This window comes from Terrapene carolina, unplaced genomic scaffold, assembly GCF_002925995.2.
Source record: "Terrapene carolina triunguis isolate 2854851 unplaced genomic scaffold, T_m_triunguis-2.0 Scaffold231, whole genome shotgun sequence".
Lineage (NCBI taxonomy): Eukaryota > Metazoa > Chordata > Testudines > Emydidae > Terrapene > Terrapene triunguis.
The window spans coordinates 20001204-20019112 of NW_020664582.1; the positions used below are offsets into that span (position 1 = coordinate 20001204).

General features: G+C 51.6%; 1 protein-coding gene across 2 annotated transcripts; it reads left to right on the top strand.

Moving 5' to 3' along the window:
- Nucleotides 1-187: 187 nt before the first annotated feature.
- On the top strand, nt 188-17863 carry RILP (Rab interacting lysosomal protein). Of its 2 annotated transcripts, none has more exons than XM_024194381.2 (8): nt 188-516; nt 990-1113; nt 3905-4026; nt 4343-4531; nt 5978-6141; nt 6975-7097; nt 14096-14158; nt 17777-17863. In XM_024194381.2, exons 1-8 carry the CDS (start codon nt 226-228, stop codon nt 17814-17816), a joined length of 1116 nt encoding a protein of 371 aa, XP_024050149.1. In that variant the 5' UTR covers nt 188-225; the 3' UTR covers nt 17817-17863. The 2 variants fall into 2 exon arrangements, with proteins under 2 accessions (XP_024050149.1, XP_029768365.1); XM_029912505.1 differs by lacking the exon at nt 17777-17863 and adding an exon at nt 15379-16682.
- The last annotated feature ends 46 nt before the right edge of the window (nt 17864-17909 follow it).

A 17909-nucleotide genomic window follows, 5' to 3' on the forward strand; every position in this document is an offset into this window, starting at 1 on the left:
AACGGCCCGAACGCCTCAGGGCCGCGCGGGGGGAAGCGCTGCGCCTGTCTCCGGGGCGGCCTCCCGGCTCCGCCCCGCGGGCCCTGGGCGGGGGGAGCAAACTCCCCCTCCCTCGCTCCGACCGGCCCCCCCTGCGCGCGGCCCCGCGGGGGCGGGACGGGGCGGGGGCGGGCGCGCGCGCGGCGCCGCGGGTTCAAGGCCGCCGGAGCCCGGGGGACTGGGGCTATGGAGGAGCCGCTGTGGCGGACGCCAGCCGGCCGCCTGGCCCCGGAGCACGTGTACCGCATGGCCGGGGCGCTGGGGGCCGAGCTACAGCGGCTCTCGGGGCGCTTCGGGCCGGAGGCGGTGGCCGGGCTGGTGCCGCAGGTGGTGCGGCTGCTGGAGCTGCTGGAGGCGCTGGCGGGCCCGGCCGGGGCTGAGTCCGGCTGCCGCGACCCGGCCGAGACGCTGCTGCGGACGGTGCAGAGCCTGCGCGGGGAGCGGCGGCGAGAGGAGGCGGCGGCCCCCGGGGCTGAGGTGAGCGCGAGCGCCGCGGCTGGGGGCGGGCGTTGGGGCCTTCGCCGGCGGGTTTGTTACCCGACCCAGAGCGGCCAGACTGGGTCCGGCCCAGGGCCTGGTGCCCCAGAGGGAGTCCTGCAGCGACCCCTCCCCTGCCGCCCAGTCCCAGCTCCTGGCAGACAGGCTCGGGACACCCTCCCTGCCCAGCCCCCAGGAATGGCAGCTCTCCAGGCGAGTAGAGTCTGGCTGCTCCCCAAGCCCTCTGGCCTCCCAGGAGGCTGCTCACGACGTCCTGCGGGGGTTGCTTCCCAGAGCTCGGCTGGCAGCTGTGCCCGGGTAGCAGGACCGCCACAGGAGTCTGGCTGCAGAGCAAATCGGCCGTGGGCGCAGTATGCCCCATGTATGATCCCCATTGGTGCCCCGTCAGTAAAGGCGTAGTAGATTCGGCATGGCATAGGGAGGGAGCTGATCTCTCTGGGTCTGCCCTTCAGGATCTGGAGCAGAAGCTGTCTGAAGCTCAGAGGAAAGAGCATGTTCTCCAGAACCGGTTGGCCCAGCTGGAGGAAGAAAACCAAAAGCTCCTGGCACAGCTTGCAGAAAGCCAGTCCCAGGAAGGTGGGTGTCCCCGGGGAAGGAGGGTGGAGAGCTGCTGCTGAATCCCTTCCACGGCTATCACTGCTGCTGGGGGTCAGTGCAGTGATGTTCCTTCTGGGGTGGTGAAGCTGTAGTTATCTGAACGCATATCTTGCTTACAGAAATCAAGTTAGTGCCCTGGTTCACAGGCCACTGTGATCTCTGGGATTCTCTGGTTATATTTGTGTAAAGGCTTTACTCTGGTTTCTGACCAACTGCAAACTCTGAATGGGTCCACGTAATGCCTTGGAGGCAGGGTGGTGGTGGTCCACTTCATGGGTGGAGAACTGAGGCACAGAGTAATGCTGTCTATACTAGAGACCTTAGGAAAAATACCCCTTGTTCAGTGGCACAGGTGTTAGCACTGGGGAGTTCTGAACTAGGCTGGGCGTGGCAGTTTCTAGTAAGTTTATCTAGAAGCCTTGTCTATATTAGGGCTCCCAGAGGTGCTAGCAGTGGTGCATGGGTTGTAGGATCTCTTACTAAACACACCTTTTACCCACCACTGCACAGAAAGTATGTAGCAGAGCTTGGGAGCAGCACCTAAGTCTGCAGGGTCCCAGCTGCTGCCTCAACCACAAGACATTCTTCCCCTTAAGTTATTCAGGAGGTGGTTGTATGAATCTGCCTGTCTTTTACAAATGTAAAATTTGTATTTTAAAACACAGCCCAACCTGTCCCTTTCATGTCTTGTTTCAAGAGCTGTTCTGCCTGCACTTTGGGGAAGTGGTTTCTAGTCAGAGGTTGGAGCTACTTCTACCTTTTCCCTAACTGAGGTATTCGTGTCAAATCCTCCTTAGGGCTTGTTTACACCACCCAGCTTTTCGTGACAAGACTGTGTCGACAGCCTTGTCGCTAAAAGTCGGCGTGTGTAAATGCTCTTTGTCGGCAGGAGCCGCGTTCACACTTCCACTTGCATTGGCAAACTTTTGTCTTTCGCGGGGGGGGCTTTTTAAGTACCTGTGAAAGACAAAAGTTTTGTCGACAACTTTGCAGTGTAGACCTACCCTTAGGATCGGACATGTTAAGCTCAGAATGAGTGTCCCTCTATCATGGATAGCTCCAGAGCACCCATCACTGTAGTAGCTATGCACTGAATGTACTCCTGGACTATTGTCCCTTGCCCAAGAAGCTTCAGCTACTGTTTGGGAATTTTACCCTTGTTCATACTAGCTTGTTTGTTTCAGTTGCATCTTTCAGTGTGGGTGGTTGACTGTATTTCCTTTGGTAAAGCCACCCTTTGTGTGACCAGGGAGTCTAGTAATTGATGAGTAAGTCAGAATCTAAACTAACCAACTCTTAAAATTGTAAGTAAAAAGAAGAAATAGAGTAATAGTACAAGAGGAAGCAGCTACTAGCGTGACTTAGCAGAGGGCCTGCTTCTCTACTGCAATGCACTTGAAATTGGAGTCACAGAGGTGGTGGCTGTTACTACCAAATTGGAGCTGGTGGGAGCTAATTGAATTAAGACCCCACTATGCCTGGATCCATAGTAAGAAATGGTTCCTGCTCCAAAGAGCTTACAGCTTAAAGAAAGAAGTAATAAGTGTGTTTAAAGAAACAGTGAGGACAACGGTAACTGTGAGGGGAAGGTGGTGTTATATGGGCTGGCTGCATGCACGGTTGGCAGCCTTTAACATATAAATTAGCAGGAGGCCTCAGTGATGTCCGTCCCTGCTGTCTACCTGCCTGGTTAGGGTCAGGAAGGAGTTGGCAATGTGACAATGCAGAAGAATGGTGAGTGTAGTGTTGACTGGCCTGTCATGGAGGAGATGGTCTTGCTCTGCACCTCCAGGTGGAGTGTGGAAGGGCATGTTCTCTGCTGAGTACCCCAATGTAAGAAAGATACAGTGGGTGAGAGAAAAGAAGCTAGGAGAGGACCAACTAAGTGGCTGGGGACTAGAAGGGCCCACTGGGAGTTAGATCCATGTAACATGGGGGCGCACCAGGGAGGAGGCATTCAGGGTGCTGTGGGAGGGTAGTACAAGGAGCAATGGGAGGAAATAAAGGGGGAAATATTTGGATAATACCAAGAAGGTGTATACCCTGAGGGTGGGTGATCTGAGAGTCTCTGTGATCTCTAGATTCTGTAAATTGGTTATTTAACTGGGCAATGCCAGTAATGTCAGCTTCTGAAGGGGGAAAGGAAGGAGTTGCTGAGGCTGTGGTCACAGTTCAGCTGCCATCTTTCACTGGTGCTTGAGAAAATCACCCAGTGGAGGCAGAAGTCACTTTGTAATGATGCATGGTGTGGGGGCAGTCTGGCTCCTTCATAGGGAAGAGATGAGGGGAGGGTGTTTACAATGCTTTGGCCTGTGTTATGCAGGTGATGGTGGGGGGGTTAAAACCAGATTACCATAATGGTCCCTTCTGGCCTTAATCTGTGAATTACTCCAGCAGCAGATACTATGGCCTCACTTTCAGTAGAGGACCTTGCAGACTCCCTGGTAGCTAGCCCTGGCTCAGGCTCACGAGGGTTAGCCACATTGGGAGCCCCAGTGTGGATGGCTCTAGCTCCAGCAGCCATTCTCAGAAATTTGTCATCTAACCCTATTGGCAGCCTGTCTAGCATGTGCTACATAAAATGGCTGTGGGAGGCAGGAGCCCATTTACTCTGGAGCTGCCAGCATTGCGAACATCAATGCAGCTGAGACAGTGTTGGCAATGGTGCAGGAGGGGGGTTCGGTGAAACTCTCTAGAGTAGCCATGTCTGTAAGCATGGAGCTCCGCAGGAGGGCAGAGCTGCAACTGATCTCTTGGTGTTGGGTTTTAGACAGCACTTTACGGAAGGAGAGAGAAGTGATGCTGCGGTTGAAGGAGGTGGTGGACAAGCAGAGGGATGAGATTCGGGCCCAAGCCCATGAGATAGTCTGCAAGAACCATGACACAGAGGCGGTAAGAGGCAGAGTGCCTGTGGCTTATTCCAGTGCTGTGAGGGTGGGGGAGCCATGCTATGTGATCTGTTCTTACACACACCATTGTCTCCCTGTAATATGTGCCAAAGTGTTTGCTATAAGAGCAGATTATTTTTATATAGATTCTTATACCATCCTCAGCACTGTAGTATCTGAGCACCTATATGTGCCCATACCCCTCTGCCTTTCCTGGGAGTGGCCTGTGGCCTTGCGCACACTTGTGTGTCCCTGTGCGAGAGCAGAGCTTGCAGCTGTATGCACAGCTGTCTCACACTTGCCTGTATCTGGTTTCTCAGCTGCAGGAGCAATTAAATCGTTTCATGTCCATGAATGAGGACCTGCGTCATAAACTGGCTGTGGTCCAGGTTCAGCTCAAGAGTTCTCTCGAGAAGAAGGAGGATTTGGAGACCATGGTGCTGGAAAATCGGAGGGAAATTGACAGACTAACTAGGGCTGCATCTGGAGCATCCCCCAGGCTCAGTATGGTGAGTGAGTCAGAGCCCTGCAATATCCATTCTCTGGGGAATCTCTAGTGCAGAATAAATTTAGCCACTTTATGAAGCTGCAGTAAATCACTAATGGGTCAGGATGTGTCAGAATGATCATTGCATGCGCTCTAAGTCTCTAAACTTCAGGGCTTAGCCAAAGACTGATGTTGGTGTCAGGAAGCCTGTGAGAGAATCAGTGGGTCTGCTGCTTTAGCAGGGAGTAAAAGGAGGAGTTAAGGAAGGTAAGGATATTGCAGTGATAAAGTGACTTGTTTGCTTTAGTCCTCACCACAGACGATGCTGGCAAGATATCTGCCCCAGGCCTATTCTTTTCAGGTAGTAAAGTAGAGGTGCTATTAGAGACCTATGTATCAGAAGAACTACTGGAACAAATTGATACAGTTAAGGACAGGTCACCAGGCCCAGATGGCTCATACCCAAGAATTCTGGAGAAACTGAAAAAGCATTAAAATCTGATGATATCCTAGGGTGCTGGAGGGAAACAAACACACCTATCTTTAAGAAGCATCGGTGGTCATCTTGGGAATCGCAGACCATGTCTAAACTCTGTTGTGGAAACGGTTTCCTAGAGTTAATATTTAGCCCTCTATGAGCTAACCAATTTCCCTATTAATAGCTTCTCATTAGAATTTTGCCTTGGACTTAATGGTCACCTTTCCTGCCCCTCAGGAGAGGGAGTGGGGCCTTATTGGGACAGGCTTGTGATGCAGCAGAGTGAGGTGAACTCCCCTCTGTTCTCCCCATACCCCACTGGATTTCATGGTCTTCAAATGGACGTAAACAGTAAAGAATCGAGTCCAGTGTCCTTATGAGATGGCTCTCACATGAGATGGCGTTGTGTGGTTGTGCACATCACTGCCTCTTTGTAAACTTTATCCTTGAGACCCTCCGATACAGAGACATGGACAAGAATCCTCCTGACCTCTGAAGAGCTGTGCTGGCCAGAGCAGCGTCTGCTCTATCTCAAGCTGTCAGTGTGTATTTGTGAAGGAGAGGAGGCAGAGAGGGAGTTTCAAGAAAACCCTGATGGCTAGGTGTGATGCACATGAGACCACTTCGCAACCAGAGATTCTCTACATTTTAGATAGATGCTGGAAAACCAAACATTGTTCGCTTTAAAATATCCCAGCTTTAGACTAGAGCCCAGATTTGTTATATACCTAGCTAATGAAGTCTAGCTATATGTTAGTTCTATAGCTAATCAGTGATCGCAAGGGGAAGGAGACTGTCTTGCATGTGCTCCCCCATCTGCACCTGACTCTCGTCAGCAGTGGCATCTCCCCTGGACCCTGTGGCATCTTAAGCAAGCTTCCTCACCTGGCTTGTACCCTGTTTGTAGCAAGATGGTCTGCCAGGGCCTTTGCACTGACTTACCTGTCTTCCCAGGTTCTGCTCAGCTTTTCCCTCTCTTTGAATCCCTAGGATGGAGCAGCAGCACCCGTGGAGGAGCTGCAGCACCAAGACTGGGGGAGGAACTCTGCTCCGAGCTGCTTCTGTAAAGAAGAGTTGAAGCAAATCCTGCAGGAGCGGAATGAGCTCAAGACCAGTCTGTTCTTGGTGCAGGAGGAGCTGGCCTATTACCAACGGTGAGCATTGCAGCAGGCAGAGAGCTGGCATGCCCACAGCCCTGCATCAGACTGGAGGTTGTGGGGCATGGCACTGACTGTAGGGAAGTCTCCACAGACAGCGAGCACCTCTAGGGATGTTGCAGGACCACAGAGCGTGGGAGAGGGCACCATCCAGCACACGTAGAGCAGCCTGATTATAGGGAAAGGGGAAGCATGTTCGTGGGTGACCAGAACCACATTCACTTCAAGAAAGAACAAAACACCTTCCCCTTCTGCTGCGGGGGTCCCTTGGCCCTGGTGGGCTGCATCTGTGCCATCCAGATGGACTAAGGTTCTGATTTGCAGCACTGGCATTTGAGTGCTGGACTGCCTTGAGATGGTTGTAACCCTGGGCAACTAGACCCAGGGCCCTGGGGGAGTGGAGGGATTGACCCTTCCCTTTTGCTTCACCCAGCAGGTTGGGCACCCTCGAGGTGGATTCACAGGCCCCACCCCCAACCCATGGCAGGGGTGAATTGTGTGGCTGTAGATGGTCTAGGTTAAGGTCTCTGACTGGAGTCCTTACACCTTGCCCTGCTGCCCCTCGCTCCCCAGGGATGGGGGATGTGCTAGTCTCTCATCTCACCCTGCCTGGGCTGAGAGGCCTACAGGATGACCTGTCTGGGATCGAATTCCTCTGTGCCCGGATTGAGGTACACTCAGGTGAGGGGGTGACTGTTCCTGTCTCTGCTGAAGACTGGGAGCCCTGGAGAGGTCACACTAGTTGTGGGATGTTCCTTGCCTGCTCCCAGGAGGCTGTGGAGTTGGGTGTCTCCCAGCCCTTTTGTGCACTGGCTTGTTTGTTTCCCCAGGGAGCTGCTGAATGATGAGCGAATCCCAAGCTTCCTGCTGGATGCCATGAAATCCACCATCAAAAAACAGCGGAAAAAAATCCGAGCCAAGATGTTGGGGACTGTGGAGGAGCCAGCGAGCAGGTGAGTCTGCAGCTGGCTGCAGGGGCCTGGGTGCTCGGGCTGGGGTAGCTCCTGCTCATTCCACAACTGGATTGACGTTGGCGGCCATGGTACGACACCTCTCCTGCTGCTCAGAAGGAAGGAGAGAACTGCCTCTGCCTGGGAAGGGCCTCCAGTACCTGCCTCGCGCGCCAGCTGGGACTCAAGGAGGAGCATTGCTGCGCAGCACAGGAGTCCCTGGTATCACCATGCCTGGGCACCAGAAACTCCTAATCACAGGGCACTCAATATGTTTCATTGTCACTGGGTCGTATGTGGCCTGCTGGGCTGTTGGACACCACCCATTGCTGCAGTGGAGTCTGGTGAAGGGGGTGTGAGGCTGGGGCAGCCAGAAGTGCTGGGAAGGACTGGCCAATGAGCAGGGTCCTGCATGATGCTGTCAGAAGCTGTCCTGAGGGGTGGTATTGAAGATGGCAACTGGGATGTTCCATGGAGGGTTTGCAGGATTCACGGGAGTAGCACCCACTCCTGCAAGTACAGAGCGACTCATGAGTACCTGTTGTAAACTGTCCATAACTCCAGCTCCATGCTCTGCAGGCTGCGTCCTCATCACCCCAAAACGGACTGGCTGGGGTGTGTGTGGAATGCAGCTCAATGTTTTTTAAACTGTCTTGAATAAAGATCTGAAATGGGCCTAGCTTTTCTACAGGGCTTTGATAACTGCTGTTCCCTTACCCTCTTCTGCAGAGGGGTGACTCTTGGCTTGGGGGAGAGACCCACAGAGGGGAAGGGAGAAGCCAACATCCTAACATAACTGCACATGATGGAAGGAAGCATCATAGTGCCCATGGGGACTAGACTCCCAGTAGGGAGTGACCAGATGTAAGGAAGCAGAGACTTGCCTACAGCCTTATCTGTGCCCTGGAACAAACATTTGTCATGGGGGACTAGAACCTACATGTTAAGCCTCTGAGGTTGTGTAGGCGAAGGCCTTCTCTTCACCAGGGAGAAAGTGTGTTCTAGCTCCAGTTAACTGGTGAAATCCTAGCAAAGACAAAGCAGCTCATAGTGCTCATTGAATTAATAGGTCAAGGTCAACCCCTGGCTCCCCCATAGGCTTTAAATCAACATCTGCACTCATGAAAATACAAGCTGCCTCCTCTTTGGTAGGATTTACCTCATGTGTTCTTAATGCAAGTTAACACCTTTTCCTGCTGAAAACTCAGCATGGGGTACTGTAGGGTGAGTGTGGCTTTTCCTAATGCAGGTCTAAAGGGGGAGTCCCCCAGTGACTGGGTACAGAGTGGGGGTTAGCCCTGGCCAGGTCTCTGGCAAAGCAAGAAAGAGTTTTTCTGGCTGCATGCATACCCTTCCCTGCAGCCTGCTTAGCCACCCCTGTAGTGTTGGAATCTTATCCTTTAATAAATAGGGAAGCAGCAGCTACCCCCAGAGCCCTATGAGGGCTAACAATAGCCTAGGGTTAGCATATCTGTGTCCCTAACAGCCTCTCGAGTAGCGGCTGGGCTATTGACCTGCCCTAACAAACCTAGTATGGACTCCAAAGCCTGTGTCTTGGCTGAATATGGCAGGCTGCTGGTTCCTAATCTCTGCAGCCTCTGGGATTTGGCTAGCCCCGGCTCTTCCTTTGACTAGAGTTATTACTTTTTGAATGGGATGGTTACCCATCAAGTTAGCATCCACAGCTGCCCCTACCACTATGATCATTGTCATGAGCAAGCCCTGGTCGGACCCTCCCATGAGCAGGGCTGCGTGATGCGGTCTGTCCCTGCCTATGCTGACCATGAAGCTGTGCTCTGCAGTGTGTGAGCTAATCTTTCTCCTGCCAAGGCCTGGTCTTGGTGTCAGCAGCACCCCTGCCCCACTTATCTCCACTAGCAAAGAGCCCTTCCCTCTCTGTTCTGTGGCTCTGCATTGTCATGGCCAGTGGGGGAAAGGGAGCCTTCTACCCCCTGCAGACTGAACTGTACCGAGCCATTCTTTTTAGGTGAGAGATCTGAGGAACTGTCCCAGATTGAGGTATCATTAGAGGTGGTTTTGGAACAAATTGATAAATTAAACAGCAATAAGTCACCAGGATCAGATGGTATCACCCAAGAGTTCTGAATGAACTCAAATGTGAAATTGCAGAACTACTAACTCTAGTTTGTAACCTATCATTTAAATCAGCTTCTGTATCAGATGACTGGAGGATAACTAATGTGACGCCAATTTTTAAAAAGGGCTCCAGAGGTGATCCTGGCAATTACAGGCCTGTAAGCCTGACTTCAGTACCGGGCAAACTGGTTGAAACCATACTAAAGAACAATATTGTCAGACATATAGATGAACAGAATTTGTTGAGGAAGCGTCAACATGGTTTTAGTAAAGGGAAATCATGCCTTACCAATCTACTAGAATTCTCTGAGGGGGTCAACAAGCATGTGGACTAAGGGGATCCAGTGGATATAGTGTACTTAGATTTTCAGAAAGCCTTTGACAAGGTCCCTCACCAAAGGCTCTTAAGCAAAGTAAGCGGTCATGTGATAAGAGGGAAGGTTCTCTCATGGATAGGTAACTGGTTAAAAGATAGGAAACAAAGGGTAGGAATAAATGGTCAGTTTTCAGAACGGAGAGAGGTAAATAGTGGTGTCCCCCAGGGGTCTGTATGGGGACCAGTCCTATTCAATATATTCATAAATGATCAGAAAAAGAGGTAAACAGTGAGGTGGCAAAAATTGCAGCTGTTACAAAATTACTAAAGATAGTTAAGACCCAGGCAGACTGTGAAGAGCTACAAAAGGATCTCTCAAAACTGGGTGACTGGGCAACAAACTAGCAGATGAAACTTAATGTTGATAAATGCAAAGGTAATGCACATTGGAAAGTATAATCCCAACTATACATATAAAATGATGGGGTCTAAATTAGCTGTTACCACTCAAGAAAGAGATCTTGGAGTCATGGTGGATAGCTCTCTGGAAACATCCACTCACTGTGCAGTGGCAGTCAAAAAAGCAAACAATGCTGAGAATAATTAAGAAAGGGATAGATAATAGGACAGAAAATATCATGTTGCCTCTATATAAATCCATGGTATGCTCACATCTTGAATACTGTGTGCAGATGTGGTTGCCCCATCTCAAAAAAGATATATTGGAATTGGAAAAGGTTCAGAAAAGGGCAACAAAAATGATTAGGGGTATGGAACGGTTTCCGTATGAGGAGAGATTAATAAGACTGGGACTTTTTAGCTTGGAAAAGAGATAGCGAAGGGGAGATATGATTGGAGTCTATAAAATCATGACTGGTGTAGAGAAAGTAGATAAGGAAGTGTTGTTTATTACTTCTCATAACACAAGAACTAGGAGTCACCAATTGAAATTAATAGGCAGCAGGTTTAAAACAAATAAAAGAAAGTATTTCTTCACACAATGCATAGTCAACCTGTGGAACTCCTTGCCAGGGGATGTTATGAAGGCCAAGACCATAACAGGGTTCAAAAAAGAACTAGATAAGTTCATGGAGGATAGGTCCATCAATGGCGTCCCTAGCCTCTGTTTGCCAGAAGCTGGGAATGGGCGACAGGGGATGGATCACTTGTCCCACTGAAAAGCAAGGAGACTTAGCCGTTAAAGGTACCCCCATGCTGCAAGTGAAGATGTGATTGTAACACAGATAGGCATCTTCCCCCACCCCAGCTTTGATCTAGCTAACAGGTGTTAAAATAGTAGCGAAGCTGTGATATCATAAGCTAGCAACCAGAGTCCGTGCCCGGGCTCCTCACTGCACTTGTATTCTGGTGGTTAGTAAGTGCTGAAGCCTATGCTGCCCCCTTTTCACTGCCAGGGTTAGCTGTGCCAGCTAGAGGAAAGCTAACACAGGTATGTCATGCTGCACTCACACCTTTGCTGTCAGTGTAGACCTTTGAAACAGTCACTGAGAGCGGGATTTTCAAGTGTGGATGCTGCTGAGAACCCCAACATAGCTCTCCTTTCCTACTCCTACGGACCCCCATGATGCTGTATTGGGCCCTGCTAGTAGCAGTGGGAACCCCGGTGCAGTTGAGCTGCTGACGTTTTCAGTACTGTGTGATTGAACCCTGCACAGAGCAGCTCTCATCATTGCAAACAGAGGCCCATCTATACTAAGGAACCCTGCAGAGCTGACTCCAGGGAAGCAGAATCTGCCAAATATCATGGTGTCTGGAATGGTTCATGACTGAGAGTGCCTATATCAGGGCAGACACCCCAAACTGGTGGTGTGTTCTATAGTGCAATTTTACCAAGCCAGTAACAAATGTGAACTGGATCACTATAAAAGTCTTACTATGGAGTCACAAAAAGTCCCCTTACCCTCTCCAGTCGATCTTGCCATCCAGACAAACTGGACTTATGGTCACTTACACCAAAAATCACACCACTTTAGGTTGCTTCCAGTCCTGAGAGACCAGTTGTTTACCTAGATTAACTGGTACTCTTGATCCTACCCCAAAGACAAAGGCCTATAGCCAATCCTGTAATAAACGATCTAAAGGTTTATTAACAAGAAAAAAGGAAGAGAGTTATTTACAGGTTAAAACAAGCAAATGTATACATGCAAATGAGTTACCATCTAAATCCTAAACGTGACAGAGTTGTAGTGACCTCTTTTCAAAATGTCTTTCAAGGCAGACCCAGGTGGCAGCCTCTGGGGATCTTTGGCTTTAGTTTAGAGTCTCTGGCCCTTCAGAGTTCAAACAGCCAAAAGATGCAGTTTCTTCCTGTCAGGGATTTTTATTCCTGTCCCCCAGAGTTCAACATGATGAGAAGAGTTTGTCTCCCCTTCATGGGTGTGGGGGAACAATCCACAAAGTCTTTTATCCTCTGATGGTCCACCATGGTTTGGCTGGTATCTATGCTATGGGCCTTCTTTTGTTAGGCTGGAGATAACACCTCCTGTGGCAAACTAGTATTTCACAAAAAGAACAGGAGTACTTGTGGCACCTTAGAGACTAACAAATTTATTAGAGCATAAGCTTTCGTGGGCTACAGCCCACTTCTTCGGATGAATATAAGAAGTGGGCTGTAGCCCACGAAAGCTTATGCTCTAACAAATTTGTTAGTCTCTAAGGTGCCACAAGTACTCCTGTTCTTTTTGCGGATACAGACTAACACGGCTGCTACTCTGAAACCTAGTATTTCACAGTTGCTAATGTTTCTCTCCTGACTGGACGGAGGTGGGGGGCTACAGTTTCAGAGCAAACATTTTTACAGTTACAGAATCTCTCCCCCATATTAAATATTACCTTATAACAGGGGCTATAGCTATTATAAGTGAGATTAATACATGCAGCAACATACAAGCATTTAATAGAGTCTAAACTAAATACATTCTTATAAAACTAATCCCTATTTAGAGCACAACTAACATATAGGTGACCTGGTCTGGTCTCCAGTTATGAGGTTGTCATCAGTCCTTAGCTAATGCCTGCAGCCTGGGCAAGAGCTGGCATCTCGCCTGCTAGTGTCACACTAATAATGGTGAAAATTTCTTCAGAATTTCTCCAGCTCACCAAGGAAGGAGGTGTGCTGGTGCCTTACCGGCCATCACAGGGCAGTCCAGGTAGTGAGGGATTGGGCCTTGGAGTCACTCCTGTTCAGCTGGCTCAGCTAGTAGAAAGCTGGGGTGTGTGTGTGTGTGGAGTGGTTAAAAGAAAGGATTGGTGACTAGGAGGACACTGGCTTCTGCTCTGGGGTGAGCCACTTACAGGGATCATGGGAAGGCCATTTTAGCTACTTGAACCTCAGTCACCCTAGAGCCAAACTGCCCAGGTGCTGAAAATGCAAAGCTGTGCCTGGTCTAAGCTTCTGGGGAGGAATGTGTGTGTCTGGCTCATTTGCTTACATGTGTTTAAATATTTAAAAATAAAAACATTGTGACCATCTATACAGCAATGTGAACACTGAAGAGTCTGAAAGTGCTTTGCTCTCGGAGGCACTCTGGAGATGAAGTAGTTAATGTTTGCAAAGTGCTTTGCAGGTGAAGAGCACTGAGCGTAATTGTGCTGACTCTAAATTGTGATTCTGTATGAAACTTGGAAAAGAATCTCTGTACCCACCACTGACACGCAGCCATTGCTGAGAGGGGAACAATGGTGCTGCTGACTGTTCATTTCGAGAAATAACCTGGAGACGGGAAAACGCAGCACAGTCCTTCCAAAAAGGAAAGAGCAGTTCCTGACTCTTCCCATCCCTGATGAACTTCTGGGGATTATTTAAGGTGGTAGAAGGTGGAGTAGCTAGGAATCAGGGGAGAAGAATAACTAAGGGCAAAAAACATAGGCTTAATGGCAAGAAGAACCTCCGGGTCAATAAGAAGTATTGGGCTATGGCATGGTCCCTCAAGGGAGGCAGTGGAAGCTCTGTTGCTAGAGACCCTAGACTGTAGGGAACAATCCTGCCCTGGCTTCAAGAAATGGACTGGATGGGACCCAGGAGATCTCTAGTTCTTTCAAATACTGAAACTGCAGTAGCTATTTAACAGCCATGTAGCAGCCCTGCTCACCTGTTTAGGGCAGAAAATGAAGGAGAATCCTTGTCCAGCTGAACATGTGGGAGGGAGGAGGCAGAAGGTGATTGCTCTTTGGAACTTGGCCAGGATCCTGGATCACATCCAACACCTTTACTCTTGCAGAGTGCCCTGGGATCTGCACTGGGCACACATGGTCAGGGCCTCAGTTCTGCACTGTATCCACAAGGCAATGTCCGATGCTGGACACGCTGTGGGGTTTTCTAGGGAACAGCTTACAAAAATCAAACCCTTCTGGAGCTGAATCTGGCTATGGGTATCCTTTGCGCTGGGCAGGATTCCCATGATGATTTGTGTGATAGGGCTGTTGCCCTCCTCTCCCCCATATGCGTATTATTTGTGGTTTGGGTAGGGGGATCTGGCAATCTCCTTTCTACTGATTTGGTATCAAGCATAAGTAAGCAGGTCAGAGGGTTTCTGACTCACCATTTCTCTGCTCTTTTGCACCCTAGTGATGAAGATGAGAGTGCAGATTGTGTGGACTCTCAGCCACGTGAATCCAAAATCAAGAGCTTGTAAGTTTGCATCCGATGTACTGATTTGAGGAGGTATTCGTATGGTTAGAGGAATAATTAGCCCTTATGGCAGAGGTCCCCAAAGTGTGGGGTGTGCCCCCCCCAGGGACCTTCCAGGGGCACGGCGGGTCTGGGCCAGCCCCCATAGGGGGTGGGGAGGGAGTGCCATCCCTCCCTACCCACCTCAGCTCTGCTATGGCCCCACCCCCAGCCATGCCCTGCACTTGGCCCCATCCCCAGCCTTGGCATGGCTCCACACTCAGCTGGGGGCTTGGCTGCGGCTCTGCTCCTGCCCCTAGCCTTGGCCCCTGCAGTGGCTCTGTTCCCACCCAGGGCCAAGGCTGGGGGCGGGGGTGGGACCGGGAGCAGAGCTGCATCTGGCTGCCGGCCCCCACAGCAGCTCAGCTGCGGCTCCGATTCCCCCCTCCCCCCAGCTTCACCCCCTGGCTGTGGCTCAGTTCCTGGCCTCGCTCCTGGCCCCAGACCCAATCCCAGCTGCGGCCCCAGTCTCAGGCCCCTTACCCCTGTCCCCCCCCCGGAGCCATGGCCACGGGGGGAGAGGGGTGGAGAGGGTTAAGGGCGGGCACAGTTCTCAAAAATTTGGGGACCACTGCCGTAGGGCATTATAAATGACTACAGCACCTGTGAGGCTTTATCTGTTGAGAACAGTGTGCTGAGCACTGTATGAGGAGGTGCAGTCCCTGCCCTGAAGAGTTGGCACCTTCGTATGGAGGAGCCAGTGGCTTGTGCACACACACTGCATCAGGGGCTGGTGTGTGTGTCAAGTGCTCTGAGAGGCCTGCTCCAGGCTTGCCATTCTGATTCTCAAGCCCTAGTGTGATTTGCTGCCTCCTCCAGGGTCAATGATGCCACAAGACAGTCCCAGCCTGTATCACACAGGTTCTGGAGTGCCAGGCAGTGCTTAAAGTATGTGTGTAGGTGAGTGGGGGGGGGGGGTCACAGACCTGGCAAAATATTAAAAAAATGAAATCTAGCTGAGGGACACACTTAAGCACCGTCTTAGCAAAGCTGCTGCTCCCAGATTATGACAGGGCCCCTCACGTTATGTACTGGCCCCAGGTGTTCATGGATGAACCTGTCCCTGGTGCTGCCAGGTGTCTCCAATGGACAGTGGTTCTGACAGCAGCTTTGGGGATGTCGCTCTCTCGTGGGAAGTTCACTGCCCCTGCTCATCCACTCTCTTTCTGCTTTCCCTGCAGTTTTGGTCTGTGGTATCACAGCAGCAGCAAAGACCCCCCCAACCCAGGCTGCTCAGGAGTGTGGGAAATCATTGACTCCCAGGATGTGCATTTTGAGCAGGAGGAAGAGAACAAACCCACACATGGCTCCCCTGACAGAGTGGTGCCTCCTCCCTGACCTCAGCTGAGCAGGATGCCAGCCTATGGCCCATCAGCAGCACCTGCCCCTCCCAGCCCCTCTCTCAGAGACAGTTTCATGGAGGCTCAGTAGCCTCAGCTCCATTAGAAACATTGGTCCCCCATCGCAGCAGTCAGCCCTGGAGATGCAGCTGCACAAGACACAGTGAAAGCCTGATGTGTGTAGGGTTAGATGGCTGTGGCCACAGCCAATTCCCACACCTCATCTGTGTTTGCAGTTCAGATGCCCCAGTCAATGCCCAGGCTCCATTCACACTTGCAGCTTGGCCCCATCAAATGCCTGTACCCCATCCATGCCTGTGGCTCAGCCCCCATCGAATGCCTGTGCCCCGTCTGCACTTGCAGCTCAGCCCCTGTTGAATGTCCACTCCCCATCTGCTTGTGGCTTGGCTGCCCCAACCAATGCCTGCACTGCACCTGTGCTCACGCCTCAGCTGCCTCAGCCAATGCCCATACCGTCTCTGCGCTCGCGGCTCGGCCACCCCAGCCAGTGCTTGGCCATGCTCTCTCTTGGCCACCCTCCTAAGTCTGCGCCTTACCTGTGCTTGTGCCCCAGCTGCCCCAGCCATCACCCATGCTCCACCAGCGCTCATGCCTTGGCCACTGTGGCCAGCACTTATTCTCACCCCAGCTGGGCTGCCCCAGCCAGCACCTGCAGCTGCAGCCAGGCTGCACTTGCAGCTCAACTTCCTCATTGCTGGCTGCTGCTCTCAGGCAAGCACCAATTTTTCTAGCACAAATGTACCCAAACTATGGCTCGGTAGATGTATTTGCTTCATGACCTCACGGCAGGACACTGCAATACACTGACCCCAGAGAAAAGGTGCAATAGAGCCTCTGGCCAGGGCTCTTCTGTGTTTCGCTAGGAACATGTAACAGTGACTAGTGCATGGCACTGGCGAGTGCTCAGGAAATGGAGGTGTTTTAGTCTTTGGGAGTTTCTCTATTATTGGGGCGATGGGGATCTCTCTTGGGTATATTACTGTCTGGCTTTAGAATTGAGATCAGCACCAGAAATAAATCCTTTGAGTGTTGCTCAAAGCGCCTGGCATGGCCTGTGCTTTCTTCTTGCTCTTGTAGGGACTCCCTGGTTGACTGGACTGGTAGTGTCCAGAGGGAGGGGTGGGAGACCCCCACCCACCCCTCGGGAGACTGAAAACCATACTGCACACAGCACTAAGAAATCTCCAGTAAAGAACAGCCCTCCCCTGGTTGAAGACATGGCCCAGGCAGGAGCTAATGGTTTTGCCAGCTCTGCTCTCCATGGTCTTGAGCCTACCACACTGCTCCGTGCTCCTTTTTCCTTGGGAACCCTGCCAGGGATCAACTTTGGAGGCTGCAGGAGTCCAGCCAGCACTGCTTTACCTGGTCACCCCTCTGGGGCAGAGCAGAGCCCTCAGACCATGTTCCAGCCCCCATCCACTATGCCGGGATAGAGCTGGTTTTGGTTGTTTGGATTTGTTGTTCCCTCGGCTCCTGCTCTGTGAGGAGGTAAAAGTCCAGGCCAGCGCCTGGAAGTGCCCTGCCCTCCCTCCTCCCCTTGTAGCTAGGAGTCTCCCCATGGACTGAATGAACCTCCTGACCTCCTCCAGGTCACCATGCAGGAAAAAGGTGTTTCCTGTGAAAATGCTGACAGAAAGAGCCTGGGAGACAGCCGGATGGCCGTTTGCCGGAAACGCTCCGGTCCGTGCTCTGTGCTTTCCGCAAACTGGCTCCTGCCTAGTTAAAGGGCAGAACTGGGGCGTGCTCTGTTCTGGCAGCTCTTCATCTTGCCAAGGAGAGCAGTCCCCACCAGAGCCCATAGGACACTGGAGCCTGGCAACACACTGATTTCATGTGCTGCTCCAGCCCCAGGGCCAGGTGCAGGAAGGCATGAAGTGGGAGAGGTGGGGTCTGCCGTGGTGTGGGGGGTGGGTGGGATGTGAGGAGATGGGGGTAGGGAACATGATACTCGGTGGAGTGGATGGGGGGCAGGCTGAGATGGTGTTTGGGGGTGGGGGGTGGGGAGCTTGGCTTTGTCCCTCTTATTGCTGCTGTGGCAGCTATTGGGCTTTGCCAGCAGCAAGTAACTTTCCTCACCATGACGCTGGCTCTAAGGGCTCCCCTGTTTCTACCCTGCAGTGAGCGGTGGGATATAGCGTTTGCCCTGCCCCCACTTCCCTTCCCACCCCTTCTGGCTCCTTGGATGTGAGGGATTTTTTCGCCTCCTGCATTTCCTCAGGAAAAGGCAAGGAGGAAACTTGAGGCCAAAGAGAGGGTGAGGCAGAAACTGAGAGGAAGACAGACAGACAGAACCAACCAACGGACAAGAAAGCTGCATACAGCCCACGCCTTGGCTTGGAAGCCCCTTGTGG

Excerpts from the sequence above, each read along its gene's own strand:
- RILP (XM_029912505.1), top strand. The coding sequence starts at position 226 with ATGGAGGAGCCGCTGTGGCGGACGCCAGCCGGCCGCCTGGCCCCGGAG. Across the intron at positions 4,532-5,977 it reads CATCCCCCAGGCTCAGTATG|GATGGAGCAGCAGCACCCGT; the intron begins GTGAGTGAGTCA and ends TTGAATCCCTAG. Across the intron at positions 7,098-14,095 it reads GTGGAGGAGCCAGCGAGCAG|TGATGAAGATGAGAGTGCAG; the intron begins GTGAGTCTGCAG and ends TTTGCACCCTAG.